This window comes from Ammodytes marinus (assembly GCF_949987685.1).
Source record: "Ammodytes marinus genome assembly, chromosome: 17".
Taxonomy (NCBI): Eukaryota; Metazoa; Chordata; class Actinopteri; order Uranoscopiformes; family Ammodytidae; genus Ammodytes; species Ammodytes marinus.
Window position 1 is genome coordinate 25,116,425 of NC_137221.1, and position 23,439 is coordinate 25,139,863.

The 23,439-nt window shown below is 42.1% G+C and overlaps 1 protein-coding gene across 2 annotated transcripts in view; it reads left to right on the plus strand.

Moving 5' to 3' along the window:
- The first annotated feature begins 409 nt into the window (after nucleotides 1-409).
- LOC307264628 (septin-7) overlaps nucleotides 410-23,439 on the plus strand; it is a 33,581-nt gene continuing 10,551 nt past the window's right edge. For both annotated transcript variants that reach the window (XM_080046070.1, XM_080046071.1), the window contains exons 1-7: nucleotides 410-506; nucleotides 8,365-8,471; nucleotides 20,117-20,217; nucleotides 20,489-20,623; nucleotides 21,732-21,849; nucleotides 22,353-22,445; nucleotides 22,647-22,743. In XM_080046070.1, coding sequence (XP_079902196.1) covers nucleotides 497-506; nucleotides 8,365-8,471; nucleotides 20,117-20,217; nucleotides 20,489-20,623; nucleotides 21,732-21,849; nucleotides 22,353-22,445; nucleotides 22,647-22,743 — 661 coding nt within the window. In that variant the 5' untranslated portion in view covers nucleotides 410-496. The remainder of the gene's footprint in view (nucleotides 507-8,364; nucleotides 8,472-20,116; nucleotides 20,218-20,488; nucleotides 20,624-21,731; nucleotides 21,850-22,352; nucleotides 22,446-22,646; nucleotides 22,744-23,439) is intronic.

A 23,439-nucleotide genomic window follows, 5' to 3' on the forward strand; every position in this document is an offset into this window, starting at 1 on the left:
CTGGGCCATAAAAAAGAATGTGGTGAAAAATGAATTGCCATATAAAATGTACTGTTCACCAAAGGCAGATGCATTTAGTTTTATTTTCTAGAAGTGAGTCATTGTATCTAGACATAGCCTAACAAAGTGATTTATCTAAATAGTGCAGTGTGTACACTTTAAAATAATGAGAAATGAATTCTTTAAAAATAATAAAAATCACTGGATATAGCACCCTGTTTCCTCTCAGCACCACTCACTGTCCTATTGATAAGATCTCATAGTTATTGCTAAAATGGCTTTATCTCCACGAAGCACATTTTGAATATGAAATATTCTCTTGACCATGGAAACAGTAGTTTGACATAATAATCTGGCCACTGGAGAAATGTATCAAGTTTGTCTGTTTGTGTTGGCTCCACAGCAACCGAAGAACCTGGAGGGCTACGTGGGATTCGCCAATCTTCCCAACCAAGTGTACAGAAAATCAGTGAAGAGGGGCTTCGAGTTCACGCTGATGGTCGTGGGTGAGTACTTCTCTCTTAGCAGCATGCACCACACAATCAGCCATTGATCTGAGGATGACAAACACTAAGAGGGTCACGCTCATCCAATGTGTTCACTCACTCAAGTGTGACGCTCTGAAAAGATGTTGATACATCTATTCTACACACAGTCAGTGTGTGTCAGGGTTAGAGCTTGTAGCTCCTACGGTACATGTTCACACATCGGGGCTGTGTAACGTTTCATGGCTGAAAGCGCTAGCAGCTGGCTGCCCTCACGCATTAGAGATGCTTTCAGTTGAGGGTGATAAAGTTGCACTTGAAACAAGACTCTGGGAAACCATATTTAAAACTAAAAATGAAAAATTTCAGCAGCAGCAGCAGCAGGTGTGTGTGTGTGTGTGTGTGTGTGTGTGTGTGTGTGTGTGTGTGTGTGTGTGTGTGTGTGTGTGTGTGTGTGTGTGTGTGTGTGTGTGTGTGTGTGTGTGTGTGTGTGTGTGTGTGTGTGTGTGTGTGTGTGTGTGTGTGTGTGTGTGTGTGTGTGTGTGTGTGTGTGTGTGTGTGTGTGTGTGTGTGTGTGTGTGTGTGTGTGTGTGTGTGGTGCTTGGATTGTGTGGAGGGAGGAAGTTTCCTGCCATTCCATTCACACAGTCAGAGCAGCTGATTGAAGAGAGGAACGCCTATATAAGACCTTTCCCTTCTCTTCTGGACGCCACTCTGTCCAGAGGTACCTCAGCAGGAAGCTGCTTTGAATGCCTGTGTGATGTCATATCCTGTCCCCTGCCTTACCTGCCTCCAGGGCTAGGCTAAAGAGCAACCACATCAACCCCCTCCTCCCTTCAGGCTGTGTTCATGTAGTCACACTCTGGAGTCCCCCCCCCCCACCCCTGCTGTATGCACCCTCAGGAAAGAGACTGTTATGTTGCCATTTAGTGTGTAGCATGTCATTAGTACAGCAGGGTCATTTGAAAAAGTCAAGTGCTTGTCATGTATGTGAAGTGTCAGTGTGTGTGTGCTCTGCCTTCATTTACAGGGTTATGGAATGTATGTGCCATGACTGAGAGGCAGCTGTGGTTACTAGCTCTCACTCAATTTTACTGTTACCTTGTCAGACATTACTGCATTTCCATATAAATAAGAGTGGAAACCAGGCTGGCCACACCCTTCTGGAAAGTATGAACAGGTCAGGAATTAATATCAAAATGTATGCGTAACTAGTACACACCCAGTAGTACCCACCAATCCTTAAGCTGGTTAGGGAATTAGGTCTGCATTGTATCATGCTAGGAAGGCTAAAAGGCCTTGCATTTATTTATAAGTGGGTCCAAGCAGCCAATTCAGTTTCCAAGGGAAGTGACCCAGAACGGTCACAAACCAGATTGTACAGCTCCGTGAAAAATGAAGAGACCACTCCAAATGTTCAGTGTCTCTCGTTTAACTATTTATAGAAATATGTTGGAGTAGAATGAACATTTTGGTTTTATAATATACACTACTGACAACATTTCTAATAAATTCCAATACATTTGTTGTCATTAAGAGCATTTCCATTAAGTTATGTAGAGATGAAGATTTAAGAAACCAGCCTTAAGTAAGAAAGTAACAGCAACAAACGTGACCATTTCACCATTGATCTTCACCGATTTCAAAATATAGCATGTCAGATGTCAGAGCCGCTAACCCCTGTTATTATAACCCAGTATATTGTTTATTTGAAACATTCAATTCAATTCAATGACCTTTATTTCAACTCGTGAGACACTGAGGTTGCCCTCATTTTACAGTGACAACCAGCAACCTATTGGTTTATGTATGCATTAGTGTGGATAGGGGGGTTTGGCTTCTGCTAGCGGAGCAGTGAAAGTGGGCCAGAGTCATTTGTGGGGGTCAAAGTCAATATTTGGCAGTGATTTGCACATTGGCAGGAAGTGACCTTGATGTTTGCCAGTGCAGGCCGCAGCTCATTGTGTTTGACAGAGCGCTGAATGAGCTCTGCTGTATTCCCCTTTAGGAAAGAATGCCTTCGCTTAAACAAGAGGGGCCTTTTAGGAGAAGCTGAGACCAAATCTGACACGGGCACAAGTAAATTGATGACTTTGCCAACAGATATACTGTCTGTGTAACACTTTAGTCATGCCGTAGTCTCGTTAAATGTTTGCTGTCTCCTACCTCGTCTTTGAAAAGGGAAAATCCCATTCATAAACACAGAGTAGATGAGAGAAGATGATAGTGTTGAACATGCAGAAATTCCCTTTTCACAAATGAACAGACCACTTTACTATATCACCTGCACATTATCAGCCCAGTGTGTGGAATCTCTGTCAAATGAATGAACCCTAAAGGCGGGCTCCCTCTCCCTCTCTCCCAAGCCCAACTTTTCCTGCTTCCCCTCCAGCAGCCTCTTGTATAGGAAGTGCCTTTTGAATCAACCCCCATGGTTTACACAGCTGCTGCAGATTTCCTTTAAAGGAAGTGTGTTGGCTGCCTGGGCTTCGGCGGGCTGGTTCAGGGAGAGTGGTTCTTCCTCTGGTGCTGCAGTGGTGGATGCCCAGCTGTATTGACAGTACAGGGCTTCTTAATACAAGCTGCTTCAATACGCTTCCAATGAAGTCTGGAATAGCCAGGAGCATTCATCCATTGAGACCATCCGTGAAGCAGTCAAGTACACTGGACATAACAAAAAGTTTGATTAATGAACTCAAATTTCATTCAATTGCTGTTTTTTTACTAACACACGTTTGAGTCCTTAATTTAAAAGAAGTCTTAACTTTGCTGTAATGACATCTTGACGTCTAAAACGCAAGGCTGACACTTAAAGGTGGAGTCAGAAATTCTGGAGAACGATTGTTATTGACAAAATAATTTTGTCAATTAGTGAATGTCTCCTCATGATCCACCAGCATACGTAATGTGTATGTGCTGAACATAAATCCAGTGTTAATACACAGCCTAGGCTCTGTAAACAAAATGTCGACAAAGGGGCCCACCATAGCTAGCGGCATGCCTGTTTACAGCGCTTACGCATTAACACTTTTTATTTTCTTACAGTGCAAACAGGATACGGACAGGTAGCAGATTGTGAGGACATATTTGCTGATTTTGACAAAGTTATTTTGACAACAAGAGTTCTCAAGAATCACTACTGACACAAACCCTTAAACCCAAATGAGTAGATTTATACTCTGATTTAAAACTAATGTTAAAGGGTGTATCATCAGACAGTTTTTTTTTGTCCTACACAGATTACGTAGGATAACATTGTGTCAAGCTACAACGTTTTTCTGAGGAATTTGACCTTCCTATTACCTACCTAGAAACCCAACTGTAATGGAAAGAGGGTTAAAACATTTTTTATTTTAAAAGCAGCTGGAAAGAATAGGGCAGAGCTGCGCAATGTGTCCCCACCTTCTTTTTCCCGCCATTAGAAGACTCTTGGCTCTGGTGCTTGATGCTAGTAGTGAGGTGAGCCAGACTTGTTGTGAACCAGAGCAGCCCTCTCTGGCACACTGCTTCCTCTGCTGCTGCCAACACTGTGATTGCCACTTGGCTTACTGTGTGCTGTTTGAAAAAGCTGGAGAGGTGCTCCACAGCTCGTTAGGATTGTATTACAGAATTCTAATTTGGAAGCACACCATGTCTTTCTTTCATTGTGTGGGGATGTGATGAGACCATATCTTGAATATCATCAGGTAAAATGCCAGGAAATAAAACTCCTAAGCAAAGGTAGAAGAGGAGATTGGGTACTTAGGGTTGTTCTAGAAGTTCTTTCTGGGGGTGGCTGCTCTGCCGGTGCACTCCCTGTTAGGGTTGCCGAAAATTCCCGGAATTGACCCTTTTCAATTCCCTGGAAAAAAGAGCCTCCTCCCGGGAGATCCCGGGAATTCCCATTAAACCGGAAGTGCCTTTTTAATACTTTATTTTGTACCCACGTACTCGGCCGAGTGGTTTATTGGGCACGTTATAGCCTCATAAGCCCAGGGCAGACTGGATGCTAGCTCTAGAATGAACTAAGGGCATTAAGTTAAGTCATCTAAAGGCGTTTTCAGACGGGAGGAGACGTTCTGTCTGTGCACTCGACATGGACCGGTGGAGATAGGAGGCTCCGCGAGGAAACGCCATGCGGTAACCATGGAAACAATTTTTGTTTACAACCCTGTGTCGCTGCTGTTAAATATCTACTCATATTGTTAACATTTGTTTAGTTAATAAGTGGATTAGTTATTCAGTTTGGTTTGGTTTAAATGTCTACTTCGTGGATTAGGTCTAGGTTTCACTTTAGTGTTTGGTGGACGGAACGGGGCAAACAGCGATGCTCCAGCTGTTTCATCTCATTAGATTCATGTCACTACAAGAGAAAGCAGCAAAAGAAACAGGCTGCTTTATGTTCATCATACAATCTTGACTTGAATACAGAAGAATGGTGAATATCACATTGAGGAGAGAAAAGTAAAACACTGTTCAGCTGTGCCAGGCTGCCAGCGCGTGTGCGTGTGTGTGTGCGCGCGCGTGTGCGCGTGTGTGCGCGTGTGTGCGCGTGTGTGTGTGTGTGTGTGTGTGTGTGTGTGTGTGTGTGTGTGTGTGTAAGGAGCACAGACGTGACAGTTTAGCTGTGCGGCCGCTTGTCGCTCCGTCTGTAGAACTGCGGACTCTCTCTCTCTCTCTCTCTCTCTCTCTCTCTCCACTCGCATGTCAATAGCTGCGTTACAGACGTAACAACAGTTTAGTGCGGCCGCTTGTCGCTCTCCACTCGCATGTCATTGAAAATGTATTACCAGACACGTCAAAAGCCTCCCTTATGAAAAGGCCATGATGGCGAGAGTATATTTTATTAGTAAAGGCCACTATTAATGAATTAAAAGAATAAAAAACGGGAGGACGGGTCCCGTGGCCAATTTCCGGTACTCCCGGACTGACTCATTTCCCGGGAATCCCGAAATCCCGGGACCCGTCCGGCAACCCTACTCCCTGTCCCTCCCTTCCCCCCATATATTCAAAGCTTCGCTCCAGGGGGCGCCTTTAGCTCAGTTGGTAAGGCGTCCCCCCCATGGGCCTCGGCCAGCAGCAGACCCGGGTTCGATTCCAGCCCGCGGTCGTTCTCTGCATGTCACTCCCCTCTCTGCCCCATTTCAACTCTGTCTCTATACTATCAATAAAGCATAAAAATTCCAAAAAATATATATTAAAAAAAAAAAAAAAGTTTCGCTCCAAAACTAAGGGGAAAGATTTGACTTCTACAGCTCTGATTCTGGGACAGCTCTACTAAAAATGATAGTTTATGGCCATGTACTTAATAATGCATTTTATCTATCTGCAAGTTATTTTTTTAAAGTGACTGCATGCAGTAGAGAAGTAGAAATGTTCAATGTTAAAAAGATGGTGACGACATGTAACCAGGTCCCTAGCTGGGCTCAAACCCAAGGATGCTGCAGAGTGTGTCTGCTTCAGTACATACATGTTTAAGTCATCGCAATTAAACAACAGTAAAACTACAATTGTATCATGAGAAAAAATATGATTGAACATCATACTCGATTAGCTCTGAAATTTTATCAGTGTGTTCATATAAATCATGTTTTTTCTTCTCATAAATCGCACCAATTCATTCATCACTTAATTCTGTGTGTTTCCAATTTAGACAATTCTTTTTCAAGAATTCAAGAACACAGCTGATAAGTATTGACTATGTATGCTGCAGTAAGACTACTGGCTTCTATTTGCGGTTCACTTGGTCAGATGGCTAAATATTTATATGTTGGGTATTATGTGGGAATAAGTGCAACTTTATATATTTGGTTAGTGTGACTTAAAAGCAGCTGGTGTGTTGAATATGTTTCTGTCTAGTCGAAGCCAATTATCATCTGATCATATTTATGTAAAATGGTTGACTTTTGTGGCAGATTCACGACCCCTCTTCTATCCAAGTAAGCAAGCCACAGCTCTGACCAGCCATGATCAACATCTCCACCCAACCCACCAGCACCATAGCTCTTGACTTTGATGGTTCTTTGGTTCTCTTGTTGTAACCCGAGCCCTCCTCATCATCTCCCCTCAAAACTGGGCCCTAGACTGGGACCTGGATTCTGACTGCGTCTCCAATTGTCCCCCTCTTCCTATCAACTCTTAAGCTTCCACAAATTCAAGCTGACATTTTTATCACATGTATTTTGGCCCACGGTTTGTCCAAAACCACAGGCCTCCCTCTAGATACCCATCAGCCCCACAGTGCAGAAGAGTTCTCCGTTCCTTACCAGATTCAAATACATGTTCACAGCAAACTTCCATGTTTGATCACAGACCAGATACAATAGCTGAAACCTTTTTTTCGGCTGGAGATAAATGTGGCTCCTCCACCCCCTTAGGAAAATATTTAGGAGTGAGAGTGTGTTGAGTGAAGGATCCCTTTGTGTGATGTTTTTGCTTCTTCCCTCCTGTCCTCCGCCCTGTTCATGGAACGTTGGGGCGGTGCAGTGGTTGGCAGTAGCGGCCCATGTTGGTCCAGGCCACTTGTAAAGGTCAGGGGCCCTTGTTTGTGCCAGCCCCAGCGTATGACTGCTGCTACTTCTTACACTAAAGCTTTTGTTCAGCAGCTCCTTGTTCCTTTCCACTCAACCCAATGTGAACAAGCACACATTGAACTTAAATGTTTCCCCTTCACAACCTCTCGGAGTCCATAGCCTCGTTTCCACTGAGCGGTTCAGTTTGGTACGGCTCGACACGCATTTATTTGCGTTTCCACTGTCAAAAGTTGGGAAGGGTATCAAAATAAAGAGAGCCGAGCCGCACCTATTTTGTCCCCCTTTTGTTAGCATACCAAGTGGTCCCAATTAGGTTGATTGGCCGACAGATTAATTTCTGTGTTAATACCATAGACTGTATATAAATGAAATCCGCTGTGTGTAAACTCCTCGGAAAGAGTGAAGAGTCTTGTGTCTAGCTAATAACATCGGCCCTCAGCTCTTTGTCTAACTGGCAGTTATATTCAAAGCTGCAGTTAGATTCTGGGCCAATCAGAGCAGACTGGGCTTTTTTTTTTAGAAGGCGGAGCTTATAGAGACAACCTCTAAAACTGAGCATTTCAGACAGAGGCTGAAAAGAGGAGATTCAGCAATGGCACTGTGATAATTATAAATGTTTTTTGTGGACACTACACCATGAAAACAGTTTTTCTACAATTTTTAATTTGAAAATGAGCGCCGTATCAAAATGACAACTAATAATGATCCGTCACCCAGCAATGTTAAACATCTTTTAATCCCAAATGAGCTGTATCTCAAAGTGTCAACGTCTGCATTTTACACGAGTGGTCCTGCATGTGAAGATGAAACTGCTCTATTAAGAATGTTTAAGTGAGTGAAGAATGTGTCAGCTGTTGCTTTCTCTTGTGCCTTGGATTTCTTCCAGTACAATGGAATGGAATCTTGCACTCCAATGATTTGTGTTTTTGGCTCCTCTTTTTGTTAAGAGAGAAACAGTCAAAGATGTGGTTGAGAATCTTCCCCTTCCCCTCTCCTCCCTTCCCATGATTCTCTTGATAAGATTCCTGAAATGCAGACAGGAAAATAATTTAGGAGGACAGAGCTTCCACCCCTGCCCTGTTAATGTCGGGCGGCCTGTTTAAATAAAAGAAGAAGGGTTAATGGGAGCCATTTCCTGTACTGAAAAAGGTTCTAGGTCTGAAACAGCATAAAGAATGTCCCATCGCTGAACCCACTGCATTAGACATGGAGTCCACCAACATCTGGAGCTTGTGTCATGTTGCATCTTTATACACTGGTTTGAAAAGGGAGGATTAGAAAAAGGAGGAGAGCCTGAAATGCATCTGTGCTAGTTGACTCCCTCCCACCCCCCTTCACTCACTGGCTATGTCTTTGTCTCTTTTCAGGGGAATCTGGCCTGGGGAAGTCTACGCTGATCAACTCCCTCTTTCTGACGGACCTGTACTCTCCTGAATACCCGGGTCCTTCACATAGAATAAAAAAAACAGTGCAGGTAATTTATTCACTCACACAGGAATGTGTCCACGCCTTTTCCTCTCTCTCTTCATATGTCAAAACACATTGGTTCCTTCCTACGCTTGTCAATTGTGGATCTACACCATTCTATTGCTATGACTCAGCTACTGCTAATTGAATGTTTCCGACAAAGGTCCTCTAGGTTTGTCTGTTAATTGAACTCTGACACTGGCCTGGTTGTATTGTCAGAGCCTAAGGGCTGCTATAGAACACAGGTGTGTCTCTTATGTTGAAGCCATCAGCTGAATAGTTTCTGAGTGAGATCTTGTTGTATAATAGCTGTTGCCACACATGTGTTTGTGTTAGACAGTGAAACCAGTTCAGCTGCTTAAACAGAGAGAGGCAAAATATGTTATAAAGTCAACTTGGGCCATTTAAGTAAGACTGTTGTTAGGTTCCACAGTGGTAACACTTTATTACATGAGGTCTATTTTTAAACCATTGTCTATTTGGAAATTGTATAAGATTTTCTTTCTAATTGGTGATGTAAATAAACATGTATTTACAGTCTTGAGTATTTTACATAAAATCTAACCTAAAACAGGACTGAGATCATTATCTGAATAGAATTCCTGGAGCTAATAGTGCCATTCAAATGATCATTGAAAGAACAGCACTGTCCAATGATAATCCAAGTGGTGCTCACTGCAGAGCCAAATGGGCGGGGCTACACCTGGTTGAGTCTGGCCCCTCAGGTTTAGCTCCACCTTCTTTACTTCTTCTTCTGATAATCATGACGGCAAACACCACGAAATATTTATGTTAATATACGTTTTAAATCGCTCTATATTCATACAGTGATCACTTATATAGTGTGCATGCATGCTTCATAACAAAGGTCTCTCAGTCACCCGCTCTGCATGTAATCGGCAAATAAACCACAACCTGATATCCAATCAGAATAAAATACACAAGGCTTTCTCTTTGTTAATCACAGACGCAGAGATAGAAGGCCCAGGGCTGAGGGGGCAGACATGCCAGCCCCCACTGTAAGCCCTTTGATGTGGCCTGGTATATGGATGAAAGGCACGGCATAGGACATGAAGAGTATGGAGAGTAAATTACAGCAGATAGATGTGACGTAAAGGAGGCCCCCTTATTGACTGATGTTGTTAGCTCCCATATGTGTGTGGGCTAACTCTGCTACTGTGTGAATGAATGAGGTTGTCGCACACTGCATCGTGTCAATGGGGAAAAGCAGAAAGTAGCAGGTGAAATGAAGTGGAGGTTCAGTTTTTCATTCACCACGCTAACTCCTCATTAACGATGTGAAAGCTGCTGGTACATAGTCTGTGTGCACACAGTCAGAGTGAGGGAATTGCATTTGCTTGTGTGATATGTAAACAGCTTAAAGGCATGCTGTGCCAGTAGTGACCGTGGAGAGTTTAGTCTAGATGGCCCAGTGGCTCTCTGCTTGATTTGGATACAAACATCAATCTATTAACTTCTGTCTGCTCCGCCATGCTCAAGTGTAAACATTTGTAAACTAGTGCTAGGAAAGGAAAGGAGCTCTGTCTTTTTCCTGTATAGCCAACTTCTCTCATAGCTGATTTTTATTTTATGAATGCATGCAAGTCGATTTAAGATAAGTGGACAGATTCCATGCAATGCAATAGACAGTCTTCATGTGTTTAGTATTATGGCGTCAGATGACCTTGTTAATTGACTTCCCTCTGTTTTCATTATTAACCCTTTTTAACGTGATTTGTGTCAATCTTTCCCAAAAACGTCTTACCTAGGGTTAGGGGGTTAGGGTTACATCTCACACATGCACACTAATATTTCCAGTAGTACTGTGTCTCCATAGCAGATGAGCTGCATTTTCTTGTGTGAAAGGTGCGATAAATCAAGATAAACATCAATAAATCTGCCTGAAATCCTATGAAAGACACTCCCTATAACTTCAGATCTTTCTCTGTGCTATTGGATGTACAGATTCACCAGATTGTACTACAATACAAGCTTTAGAAGTGTGTGTGTCTGTGTCTGTGTGTGTGTCTGTGTCTGTGTGTGTTTGGGTGTGTGGCAGAGGGGATCTCCCTGGCAACATTTTACTTCCTATTCACATAACCCAAAGCATTGATAGCAACTCGGGTGAGAAGATGTATGCATGTCTTTTTTTCACATTTCATCATGACGCTTGTATCATTAGAAGATAGACATTTTCAGATTAAAGATGCTCATTTTTAGCTGCCCCACATTAACAGTTTTTTTTTCTGTAAATGCCACTGTATGACTCCATCAAACCAGAGTTACACTATCAACTTAACTGCAAGTCTCACAAGACTAATGTCAGATCATATACAGTATTTCCCTTTTAGACATTGATGTAGTGTTGATAACCAATCAAGCTCTTATCATATCGATCATATCACAGGTTGGTGACTCTAACTGGCAGGTATCTTAATGTTTGAAAAGAGGCCCTAACTAACCCAGTATCTAGAACAACACTGGGATTGAGTGAGGAACTCAAACGCTTCCCGACACAGAGATGAATGGTTGTCCTCAGAGCTACAGCAGGCTTTATTTAATAAATGAGCCCCCAAGCAGTCTGCTGGTGACTGGCTGTGTGGTGCTGGATTTCCTGTTTTTCAGTAGCGGTAGATCATTAGAGTGTGTAATGCACAAAAAGCCCAAACAAACACACAACTTCCTGTAACGGTGCACAGATAAAAGAAAGGCACGTGGCTCAGTCTACAGTAAACCGCCTCTCCCCATTCCTACACAGAGCAGCTTCCTCTTTGTTGCTATGACGACGGCATGACTCTCCAACCACTGCTTCCTACTACACACACACACACACACACACACACACACACACACACACACACACACACACACACACACACACACACACACACACACACACACACACACACACACACACACACACACACACACACACACACACACACACACACACACACACACACACACACACACACACACACACACACACACACACACACACACACACACACACACACACACACACACACACACACACACACACACACACACACACACACACACACACACACACACACACACACACACACACACACATATTTGAATTCTTTATTTGAGTCCACCAATCACATTACAACAGACAGGATTCAAATATTTCCAGAAATGAGATAGGACAGTGTTCAAGGGTATAAAAAAACATCTCCTGCGCCACACTGCCAGGCTGCCTGTCACCGCTGATATGGAGCAGAACTTTGACATCCATAAAATATCTTTCATAATTTTGTAATTTTTAGTGCTTGGAAAACTTCTCATGTAGCGCTTCAAGTTAAATTTTGTATCCGTTAATTGTGGGGACACAGACACACACTCAGTATGTTTTACATGCAGAATCATAATCAGGTACATAAACGAATAGGACTTTAACGGGACTTGTAAAATGCATGTAAACACCTTTATCCGATCTACTTCGCACACAAATCGGCACATTTAACGGACAAGCGAAGTCGGGTAAGAACACCTAGGTAACTCGTTCATAGTCTGCATTCTACCTGCATTTATACTGAGATCGCGTCGCATATCAGAGTTTGCGTTCTGCGCTTGCTCGAGGATTCCCTCCCCGGGATTTCACTCAGAAGTGGAAGGAGACGACGTAATAAACAGTAGCTTAAATAAATTCCATCAAATCAAGAAATGATGGTGTAATAATGGTGAAATGTACTACTTTGTTGTTGTTGCTGTCACCTAGTGGTCAACTGGAAGTGGCTCTATAACCACTTATTAATAGGTCTACATCGCCACCTAGCGTAGCGGAGTCAGCCATGCTCCGACCATTTTATCCGATTCTCTGAAAGGCCATGTATACTATGCAAAATCGGTATATGGCTTAATGCTATCTAGTGTCTTCTCTTATAAAGAAGAACCCCAGGCTGAAAAGCATTGTGTGACTGCCCCTTTTATAGTAAACGATAGACTAGTTCTTAGTCTGTTGCAACTCTAGCCACACCTAGCATGGAAAGCATTCTGCCATAATGATGCTAATTCCGTCAGTCACCCAGCACGTTATTCAAGGTCACATGTCAGGTGAATTGAACCTGCTTTTCACTATTACTCCTAGCTGTGAAGGGCCTCATTTAAGTCACCGTTTTATTTTGTCTTTGACTTAAAAATAGCTTAATAATTGCACTGAAACTGGTGAAGCACATGAAATTGGTAATGTTTCTAAGGTGGTAACGTAGGCTACAACTATTGTGCCTTTTCTTATTTTCCACTTTGCTTGCTAAGCAGCAGGGGCACATGTGTTCATATCCAAAAGAAATGAGCGAAAACTGTTCTGTGCATGGTTGAAAAAGTCAGAAACATTTACCGATGTTCACATTTGTAGAGTTGTAACCTGATGAACCTGCTGGCAAACAGTTGGCGGTTCAGTCGAGCAGAAACAAAAGAACATTAGTAACAGTATTCATTCCAGCTATTGACCACTGGAAGAAAAGTTAGTCCAATATGACCAGTCCTTTTGTAGGTCTGTTTGGGTCCGTACCAGAATATCTGTCTCTTTAGCTGCTTACCCAAAGTGAAAATGTGCTAGACTCTGACACAGTTCAGGCAGTAACCATGACTGCAGGGGTAGCAGAGGCAGTGGAGAGCCACACAACAGTCAGGGAAAGTGCAATGTGGCCTTGCCTCGTAGTCTGGGGGACAGTGTCCCAGGGTACGTCATATTATATATCGTCATATTTTTAATATTTTCGGGGGTTTTAGAGGGAATCTATTGCGGGATTTGCTCTGGAAAAAGGAACACGACTGTTGTGGCGATTAAACACATAGACAGGGATCAGGATTCATAGATAGTGACTATTTTACAATGTCAAAATAATGTGTGCATGCAGCCCTATGAATTACACATCTGTTGACTGCACAGCGCATCAGATGTTTCAAATGTTAGCAACAGTTTCACAAGCTTACAATAGAGTGAATAAATGTCATGTTGAATTAAGCAATATAACAGACATGAGTGCTGCAGGTGTGACTGTGCCAAGACACTGACTGACTGTGTGAGTCATGTGATCCAAGCCTCCAAGCCTCCAATCTGTGATTCTGTGTTACAGTGACGGTGCAGAGCGGGGTTTGGGAGTTTCCTCAAATAGAGTGCACAGCTGCATAGTTTAGACTTGAGCCTTGGAATGGTGATACTGTTGTGGAGCTCTGCCCGGCCCTCTCTCTCTGTCTCTCCTGTCCTACTCTGCATGTAGTTGTAGGGTATTACACGTGTTGTCAGTTTGGGGCTAGCCGTGTACAGTGGATCAGCTGCGTTGGGCTAGGATCTTCCCCCTGGCCATGTTCCCTTGTGATCTACCGCTTTGCTTCAAATCTCCTCTTAATCCCTCACACACACACGCTGCTTCCAATTTGTTTACCTGCCTATTACACCTCCTCAGATCTCGCTAGCAGTTTACATGGGATTGTGTGTGTGTGTGTGTGTGTGTGTGTGTGTGTGTGTGTGTGTGTGTGTGTGTGTGTGTGTGTGTGTGTGTGTGTGTGTGTGTGTGTGTGTGTGTGTGTGTGTGTGTGTGTGTGTGTGTGTGTGTGTGTGTGTGTGTGTGTGTGTGTGTGTGTGTGTGTGTGTGTGTGTGTGTGTGTGTGTGTGTGTTCCTCTGTTGGCTCCCTCCCTCCCTCCCTGACTGAATGTTTTGATATTTTTGAAGTTTCAAGTCCCAAAGGAAAAAGATTGAGAGCTGTAAAATGAAATGTACTTTAATGTGTGTTTGCATTGCTTGATGTTTATCCGTCCCAGTAGGCCAATAGAAGAAAAATGGAAAACAGAACTTCTTTTGCTCTCTCTCTCTCTCTCCAGGAACCACAAACTCATTGCATTTCAAATACATGTGGCCACTTTTTTTTTTCCCCCGAGGTCTGTGATGAAACCCTGAGGAATGTTGTGTGTAATAGGATCCAATTTATTATTTAATAAAAGGAGAGGAAACGAATAAGATAAGTGATCAGGCAGGGGTGTGCAGAGTGGGTGTTAGCTGTTAGATGTGATGGCTCAGGGCAGATGCCTCTAGTGCTCCTGGGTAATAAAGGCTCTCTGAGGGTTCAATAGTGCTACAAGGACAGGGACTTGGTGATAGGCCAAGCAAACTGCCTTCTGCTCTCAGCTCCGTCTTGTCCTGAAATGCACAGACATGCTCCGCTGAGAAGACGCCTGCTCCTGCCTCACTGGAACTGAAATGAAAAATCATCCAATGAAGTAGATGTGTCATGTAAAGGGGCAACTCCAACTCGCAGCAAAGACTGTCCCTGCGTTCCAATCCCCATACTTCCATACTATTTAGTATGCCAGAAAAAGATTTAGGATGTCCCAATACATGCACGTCAATTGTAGTATGCTGAAAATACATAAATGCCCCATTAACTCCAATAGCATTTTGGAGTATTCGTCTTTATTCTTGACATTTCTCGACATAATGAGAGAAAAAAACTTCCTTGTCTGATTGATTTTTTTTCCCCTTCCTGTGGCCCTAAAACTCTTCTGTACTTTAGTATGTATTATAGTAAGATGTGAACACTGGGCTAGTTTGAAAAATCATGTCACTTCAACTACAATAATAGTTTTTGTCCACTAATTGTCACATCAGCCTCTCCATTAGTACTTTAACTGCTTTAAAAGAGTGAACAGCTGTGCATAACATCTTTTGAACTTTATACACGTATTTTCAATGAAACAATCATGAGGTAAACCATGCAATGTATCATTGTCTAGCTAATAACTGTTAAGAGTGGTAAAAAGTAGTAGATTTGACTGTAATATGTTTGGGCCTTTTTATATACTATCTATGGTTTGGGCAGAGGTACAATAGGATAAGGTAATGTGAAAATATATACAGTACCATGAGACACAATACATACATTTCTCTATTGTCAGAATGATATCAAAGCAATTCTTTGATCTGTCAGACAGGTATTTCATTCACTGGATCAACCAAACAATGATCGTTAGACCAAAAACACATATTGCGCACATTAACTTATAAGCAACCTTTTGTTTTTGTGCAAGTTTACTGTTTACCTAGTTGCATTTGTGCGAGTGCATTACTGTTTTGTTATGCTAAAGTGGGCTTTTTTTGTGCAACAGGAATGTTTTCACCAAGCATTTAGACCTGGGTCCATTGACTATGCAGTAGACACAGGTTTTTCTCACCTCGATCAGCTTGAATGTAAACGTTAGACCCGTATGGACACAGAGGGACAAGCATTATTGTTTACTCATGTGAGCAGCTGAGGTGCAGGGTGCAAACAGCTGCAGAGATTAAAATAGCAGCGTTTGTGTTGGTGAGATGTGCCAGTAAGCAGAGGCGTTCGCTGCCTAGACAGGTGGTCGGATATTGTCAACCTAATGAAGTCAGTGATGATCACTCCAAGTTTTGAAATGAAGGTTAAAGGTGAAGTAAGCGATGTATTTATGTTAATATAAGTGTTAAATCGCTCTTCATTCATACAGTGATCACATATATAGTGTACGCGTTTCATAAAGCCGATCTCTCAGTCACTCGCTCTGCATGTAATCGGCAAATGAACTTTTCGGGGATCCCACTACTAATAACCAATCGGAAGAGAGAACGCTACAAACTGGCACCCGTCTCACTGCCGGTGCACGTGCAGAGCGACAGATGGGTGAATGTGTATGCGCCTACAATGGCGGAGCAGGTAAAAATCCTCCCCAATGTGTGTTTTGATGGTTTTTATCATGTTTTATCACACTTACTTATCTGAGATGATGCTAGATAACTCGCTGCTTGAAGACCACAGTGCATTAATGTGGTGACGTAGGGACGAGTGAGGGGACTGCTAACTGCAGTCACTGACCGGAAGTTAGCTAAACTGACCATTCCTCTTACTGAACCTTTCACTATGACTGCATTTGGGATTTGAATTTAAAGGCCTACTTCACTGGTTTGAATATGAAGGTGTATTGAATTCTGAGATCCTATGTAGTATAAATGTGCGAAAAAAAATTGAAATCGGTTCATCCTAGCCTGAGAAAAGGCAGAAAGAGTGTTTTTTTAACCCTATATTTCTCTTTCTCGTGACATCACAGAAAGAGAAATATAGGGTTAAAAAAAAACTTACTTTGTAAATATTACTGTGATGTCTTTTACTGTGACATCACAGTAATACAAACACATTAGGGAGGTGTAGAAGTGCACCACTGACTCCATCTTGTTAGTTGTCACCTTTTCATTTGCTGTATGTTAAGTACTTTATTAGCTTACATAAGTACTGATGTCTTACTTAACTGTGCTTGTGTGAAAGCCTGGAGTTGTCCTTACTTTTCCCATGAGCTCACTGTCTGTGGGCAGCCTGACTGGTTTTAATAGCCATGTCTGTGGCTTGACTCATCCTGTTACTCAGGAGGAGAAGACACACACTGCAGGATTCTTCATAGTGGTCCATTCAGCAGTCCTACACTTTAAACTGAAGCTGTGTTGTATAGCACCATCTCTGACTGTCCCAGACACACTCCCTGCGTTCCAAATGACATACTTTTTCTTTTTACTACCCTACATACTAAAGTAGAGAAGAGTTTTAGAGCCACGCGAAAAAAAAAAATTTGATAATTACGTTTTTTTTTTTCATTATGTCGAGAATAAAGATGAATACTCCAAAATGCTATTGAAGTTAGGGGGGGCAATTATTTAAAAAAAATGTTTTAGCATATGTATTGGGACACCCTAAATCTTTTTCTGGCATACTAAATAGTAGGGAAGTATGGGTATTGGAATGCAGGGACTGTTTCTACCACTTTGGTTGTAATGCGAGTGCAACACGTTCTTCTTATCTATATCGCCCGTGCAGATCTGCATAGACATTCCCAGTATATCACAAGCACCATTCTGTCACAGTCACATGCTTATACAGGAATCTCAAATATTGCAAATATTTCTTGACAGTATCTTTGTTTCCTGATGAGTAACACACCCTGCGTTACAAACCCCATACTTCCCTACTATTTAGTATGCCAGGAAAAGATTAAGGATGTCCCAATACATGCACGTCAGTTGTAGTATGCTGAAAATACATAAATGCCCCACTAACTCCAATAGCATTTTGCAGTATTAGTCTTAATTCTTGACATTTCTCGACATAATAAAAATAAAAAAAACTTCCTCATTTGATTTTTTTTTCCTCTCCTAAAACTCCTGTACTTTAGTATGTAGTGCAGTAAAAATAAAAGAGTATGTGGTTTGGAACGCAGGGACAGTGCCCGGTATGACCCTGCCACATTGCAGTATATGCTTTTTTTTCACACCACTTTGTATTTGAAATAATGTATATGTAATGTTTAATGGCATTTACAAGGTCTTTACAAGTGAATTCCTCTGAATTGAACTTGGATTGACTGTAATGAAAGTCATTTGTTAGTGAGTTTCTTAGCAGCTCTGGAGGCTAGGGGTCAGTTGTGATATATTCCAGTTAATAACAGTAAGCGGCGGGTCAGTGGGGGTCACAGGGCCAAAGGTCTGCTGCCTTCTGTGGAATCCTGTGAGGCAGCTGTAAATCCATTGTGATAGATTGTGAGAGACAACAGCTGGAACAACTGCACAACAGACAGCTAACCTGCAGCCAATCAGCATTCAGCACCAACCAGGTGTAGAACGGATGGAGGGGGAGGAGGCTCAGAAAGCTCTGACCTCTTGACCTGACTTTTCACAGCAGGCATTGTGACATGTCATAGCAAGTAATGAACAGGTGTCATTAATAATACTAAATACATTTCCTTAAATGTTGAGGAAGTGATTCTGGAGAATGCTTGTTGTCCAAATCACCCTTTGTCAAAATTGGTGAATATCTTCTTACGTTACAATACCAGTGTCTGCACTAGACTCTGTAAACGGACATGTTGCTAGCTACGGTTTGCCTCATTAGTTTACATACCCGTTTACGGACCCTAGACTGTGTATTAATACCAGATTTTTCTTCAGTGCGCACACAGTACGGACAGGTAGCAGATCATGAATATTCAATATTATGTATAATATATGTGATATTCCATGTGGCATTTCCTTATATCTGTTACACAGAAAAGGTGTGTGAGAGGTTTGGGAACACTTTCTCCAGACATCATTCCCAAAACAGCTTGAAGGTCCTTTTCCCACCGTGCCACCAAACTATCTACATTGTGTTTATTGTTCGTTAGAAAAATATCATAACATTTTGAAAGAACACCTTTTGTTTTTGTTTTTGCAATTAGATATTGATTCTTCAAGAGACCTTAGTTTGGGCTTGTCTGGCGGTAGCTTAAAATCTCTATTGATAAAATGGCGGACCTCATAAGGTTAAAAACAGCATTTGTATTTTAGGGAGTGTTGTCACGTCAATGTGTGTCTGGAAACTGCTGCATGGACCTGACTTGAGTGCTTCTCATCAGTCACTGGTAGTCTGTGTGAAGCTCTGCGTCTCCTGATGTGAGGGAATGGAAGACCGGTTCTGGTTCACATCTGCTGAATTAGATCAAAGTTCATCTGCTGATCACAAGTTGTGGGTGGACCCCCTGTGATCAAAGCCTAGCGCTTCTGCTGCTCCTGACTGTGTGTGCAGAGGAAACTTTGTTCAGCCCGTTCTTTTTACATGGCATGCTACGTGGTATTCATAAACAACTGTGGCTCACTGGTTCATTTGCGTTGCAGAGCTGTTTTTAGTTATGGTCTCTGTGTATTTGTGTTAGTACAGTGAGTAAAAGAAAAAGTAGCCAGCTAAGTTCCATGGCCACGCTTCCTCAGGAACGGTATTCCATATGTAATGTCCCTTCAAATTGGTCTCTTCAAAGTAATGTATCTTATGTGGTTTTTTTTCTTCAAACTAAACATTGTCCGACTTTGTAAAACGTACCACATTACCAGTGAGTTATCTTTGTGTAACAACCAACCAACATCCAAGTGATTGATTCAGCTGCTCTAAGCATTTCATATTTGACATGTTGTAAATGTTCAACTCTTAACAGTAGTAAACATGGGGCTGTGATACACTATATGGTTGACCAGTCTCTAAGGAGGAAGACAGTTCAGTGTGGTCCTCATCAATTGGGTTAATTTTCAATAAAGCTCTATGAAACCCATGTAAATCAACCATCACTTACCCTGTGTTCCAATACACATACTTCCCTGCCATTTAGTATGCCAGAATTTTTTTTAAGATGTCCTAATACATGCAGGTCAATTGCAATATGCCAAAATACCAGGATGCCCCACTAACTCCAATTGCATTTTGCAGTATTCGTCTTTATTCTTGACATTTCTCGACATCATGAAAAAAAAAATCTTCTTTATCTGATTTTTTTTTCTCTCCTGTGGACCTAAAACTCTTCTGTACTTTACTATGTAGTGTAGTAAACAGAAAGAGTATATGATTTGGAACGCAGGGATGGTTTCAGTGATACAGAGACGTTGGGGCCCATTGGCTCCCAATGCTAACATTACTTACCAGAAATGTCTTTTTGACTGTTTGGTTGATGTCGGTCTGTTTAATAATTCGTAGTTAGCCCACTCACTGGTAGAAACTTTCTATGCAAACGGAAATTAAGAAAAAATTATTTTGCAGCAATTTTGTAATGTGCATGTTGCTTGACTGATTTGTGTCAATATTCCTGCTGTACAGGTGGAACAGTCCAAAACTCTGGTGAAGGAAGGAGGAGTGCAGCTTCTGCTCACCATCGTTGACACCCCCGGCTTTGGTGACGCAGTTGACAACAGTAACTGGTGAGCGCAGCCATTTATCATTTGTTATCTGTCATATCGTTAGCCTCATAGCATAATTGCCTAAATCATATTTACTCTACTCTACATCTACTCTATTCTACATCTACTCTATTCTACATCTACTCTACATCTACTTTACCCTACTCTATAACCCTTAAAATATGACTTAGGCTATTATGCTATGAGGCTAACACATTATATAAGTGACTATAAAATATTCTAATGGTATCACGGTCACCTGACATTGACGTGAATGATGTGTGGTCCACAGCTGGCAGCCGGTCACCGATTACATCGACAGTAAGTTTGAGGATTACCTGAACGCAGAGTCCCGGGTCAACAGACGGCTAATGCCAGACAACAGAGTGCAGTGCTGCCTGTATTTCATCGCTCCGTCTGGGCACGGGTAGGTACCTCAGGGATCCGTCTGATTCTGGAATATCTAGAAAGTCATGGAATTTTTAGAGGTGATTTTTTTATTTCATTTTTCATTTTCATAAAGGGATTTTCACACACTAATCATTTAAACAGAATAGAGCAGCAATGGATCTTAAGGCATGTATCGCACAATGCATTATTAGATGGTACACAACTGGTTTAGAGTGGAAGCCTGATCATTGACCGCTTTAGAGGCATTGTCATATTTCATTTTTTCACTTTGTGTCTATGTGAAATGTGTTGTGTGCTGTATTGGTTTTACAGCTACTGCCTTTGACCCCTTTGCATTTTAACAGGTATGTTTACGACTGTGCAGGATGCAGGTTAAATTGCTTAAGAAGAAAAAGAAAAGACTTGATTCTGGGAATTGTTTGCAATTGGAGGAGACTAAAACAAACCACTGAATGGATTTGCTCCTCAAAGCTGAAATTAGAATCAAAAATGGCCCCCAGAGGTTTGGCAGTGGGTTTAACTGACAACTTGTTAAGGTTTTCTGATATTGCGATTAAAAGAGTCTTGAGCTACGTTACTGGCCAAGCAACCTCTGATCAGACGAGAACACTTTTGACAGTTAGGTAAGAGATCAATGGCCCTGAGTATAAGTCTGTCACCTCCATTGTGGAATCACAGGAACACATGGAAAGAAACAAGCAACAGAGCTGCATACTTCAGCTGTTGTGTTGCATTGTTGCTGGCCTGCTGCCTCACTCTCTGGCAAGCAGTGAAGTAGTCCAAACCCAGCCAGGCCCTCCTACCGAGCTACCACGCAGGAATCACACTGGTGTAATCTGTCCTGACCTGGAAGACACCATTCCTCCAATCTGTGTCTTGGCTCAGGCCACTGCCAAACATGCACACAAACCGACACAAACGCACACGGAGTTGCCTCTGCAGTTTTTCAAACAGTCCCTGCGTTCTGATCCCCATACTTCCCTACTATTTAGTATGCCAGAAAAAGATTTAGGATGTCCCAATACATGCATTTCAATTGTAGTATGCTGAAAATACATAAGTGCCCCAGGCGTTGACTGACACTCGTACCTTTCAACTGTGTCTTGTCTTTGCCTCTTCCTCAGACTGAAGCCCCTTGATATTGAATTCATGAAACGGTTACATGAAAAGGTCAACATCATTCCCCTCATCGCCAAAGCCGACACAATGACTCCTGAGGAGTGTCAACAGTTCAAGAAACAGGTGTGTGTGTGTGTGTGGGTGGGTGGGTGTGTGTGTGTGTGTGTGTGTGAGAGAGTAATTTTTGATTTAGTCTATACTACATCTTAACTAATACCTCAATGTATATATATCATTTTCTTAATTCTAGTTGGTCTTTTTATACAGGCAAAGTTTTGTAAAACAGCATGTTAATATTTCTCTCAAAGTCAGTATTGTGTAGTTGAGTATTTTAAACGATACCCAGACCTAATCCAATCAAATCTGTTTTGCTGTCACTGTAGAAATCCTCAGCGTTGTGTTTGTGTGCCTCACTGACCAGTCCAATGTGTTTATCTAAGCAAAAAATAAACAGGATACAGGAAGTTCAGATTGTCCAACCAATGTTGAAGACTTCCTTTAAACTCTTGTGTTGTATGCTGTCTCACAATGCTGTATTTCAGGAACCAGCGTTAAAAATAGCACACTGTATAATGAGTGCACAGACGCTGCATCTATACATTGATACTGTTTGTGTTCATGTGCAGATCATGAAAGAAATCCAGGAGCACAAAATCAAAATCTACGAGTTCCCGGACACGGATGACGAGGAGGAGATGAAGATTGTCAGGAAAATCAAGGTCTGTTGTTGTTCTAAAAATCAGCCCTCCGTTTAATCAAAGCGCCTCTGCTCTCTGTTAGCTGCATGTCAAGCAATGTCTTTTGATTTATGTCATTTATAGTATGTGTGTGTGAATGGGAGCGTTCGGCCTACTGTGTATTTTTAGCCCGTTGTGCGTGAACTATGCAACAGTTGTCCCCTCCCTCCCCCCTCTCTGCAGGATCGTTTACCCTTGGCTGTCGTCGGTAGCAACACCATCATCGAGGTCAATGGAAAGCGAGTGCGTGGCAGGCAGTATCCCTGGGGTGTGGCTGAAGGTGAGAGCTCCAAGGGCAATGGATCCTAGGCTGCTATACTGATACAACTAGGTGGAATCTAACAAACCCTAAGTTCCGAATCGCATACTTTCTACTATTTAGTATGGTAGAAAAAAGTTTTAGGATGTCCCGATTCTTGTGGCCAAATTTAGGATGGTTAGAAAGACCCGGATGTCTACTACATCCGGCCAAGATTGTTAGTTGTGAAAACAGCATCCTATTTGGGCGATTCTGACCCATAATCCAGTGCAAACCTGAAGTGACGTCAAATCAACGGAGCCTCCATATGAAAACAAACGGGGATGCGACGGATATAAAAGCAAGAGGCAAGATCAAGGCGCAATGTTATGATGAAATAAATAAGTAAAAGTCCCAATAGTATGCCAACTGCATCCTAACTAGACTATTTTTATCGTTGGATGTAGTATGTAGAATAGAAAAAAGAAAGAGTATGCGATTCGGTACGCAGGGTCACTCACTCACTCACACACACACAGTAATTCTAATAGTCATAATTGGTTTATTGGTTTATTGAGCATGCATAGATGATTTGCAAAGCAGTAACACAATCCATGTGATCTTGTTTTGCTCTCATCCCAATATTCAGCATTAACACCCATACGCACACACACACACACTGTGGAATTGCGTTATGGATTAACATCAGCGCACAGAGAGTAGTCGAGAGATGCATCG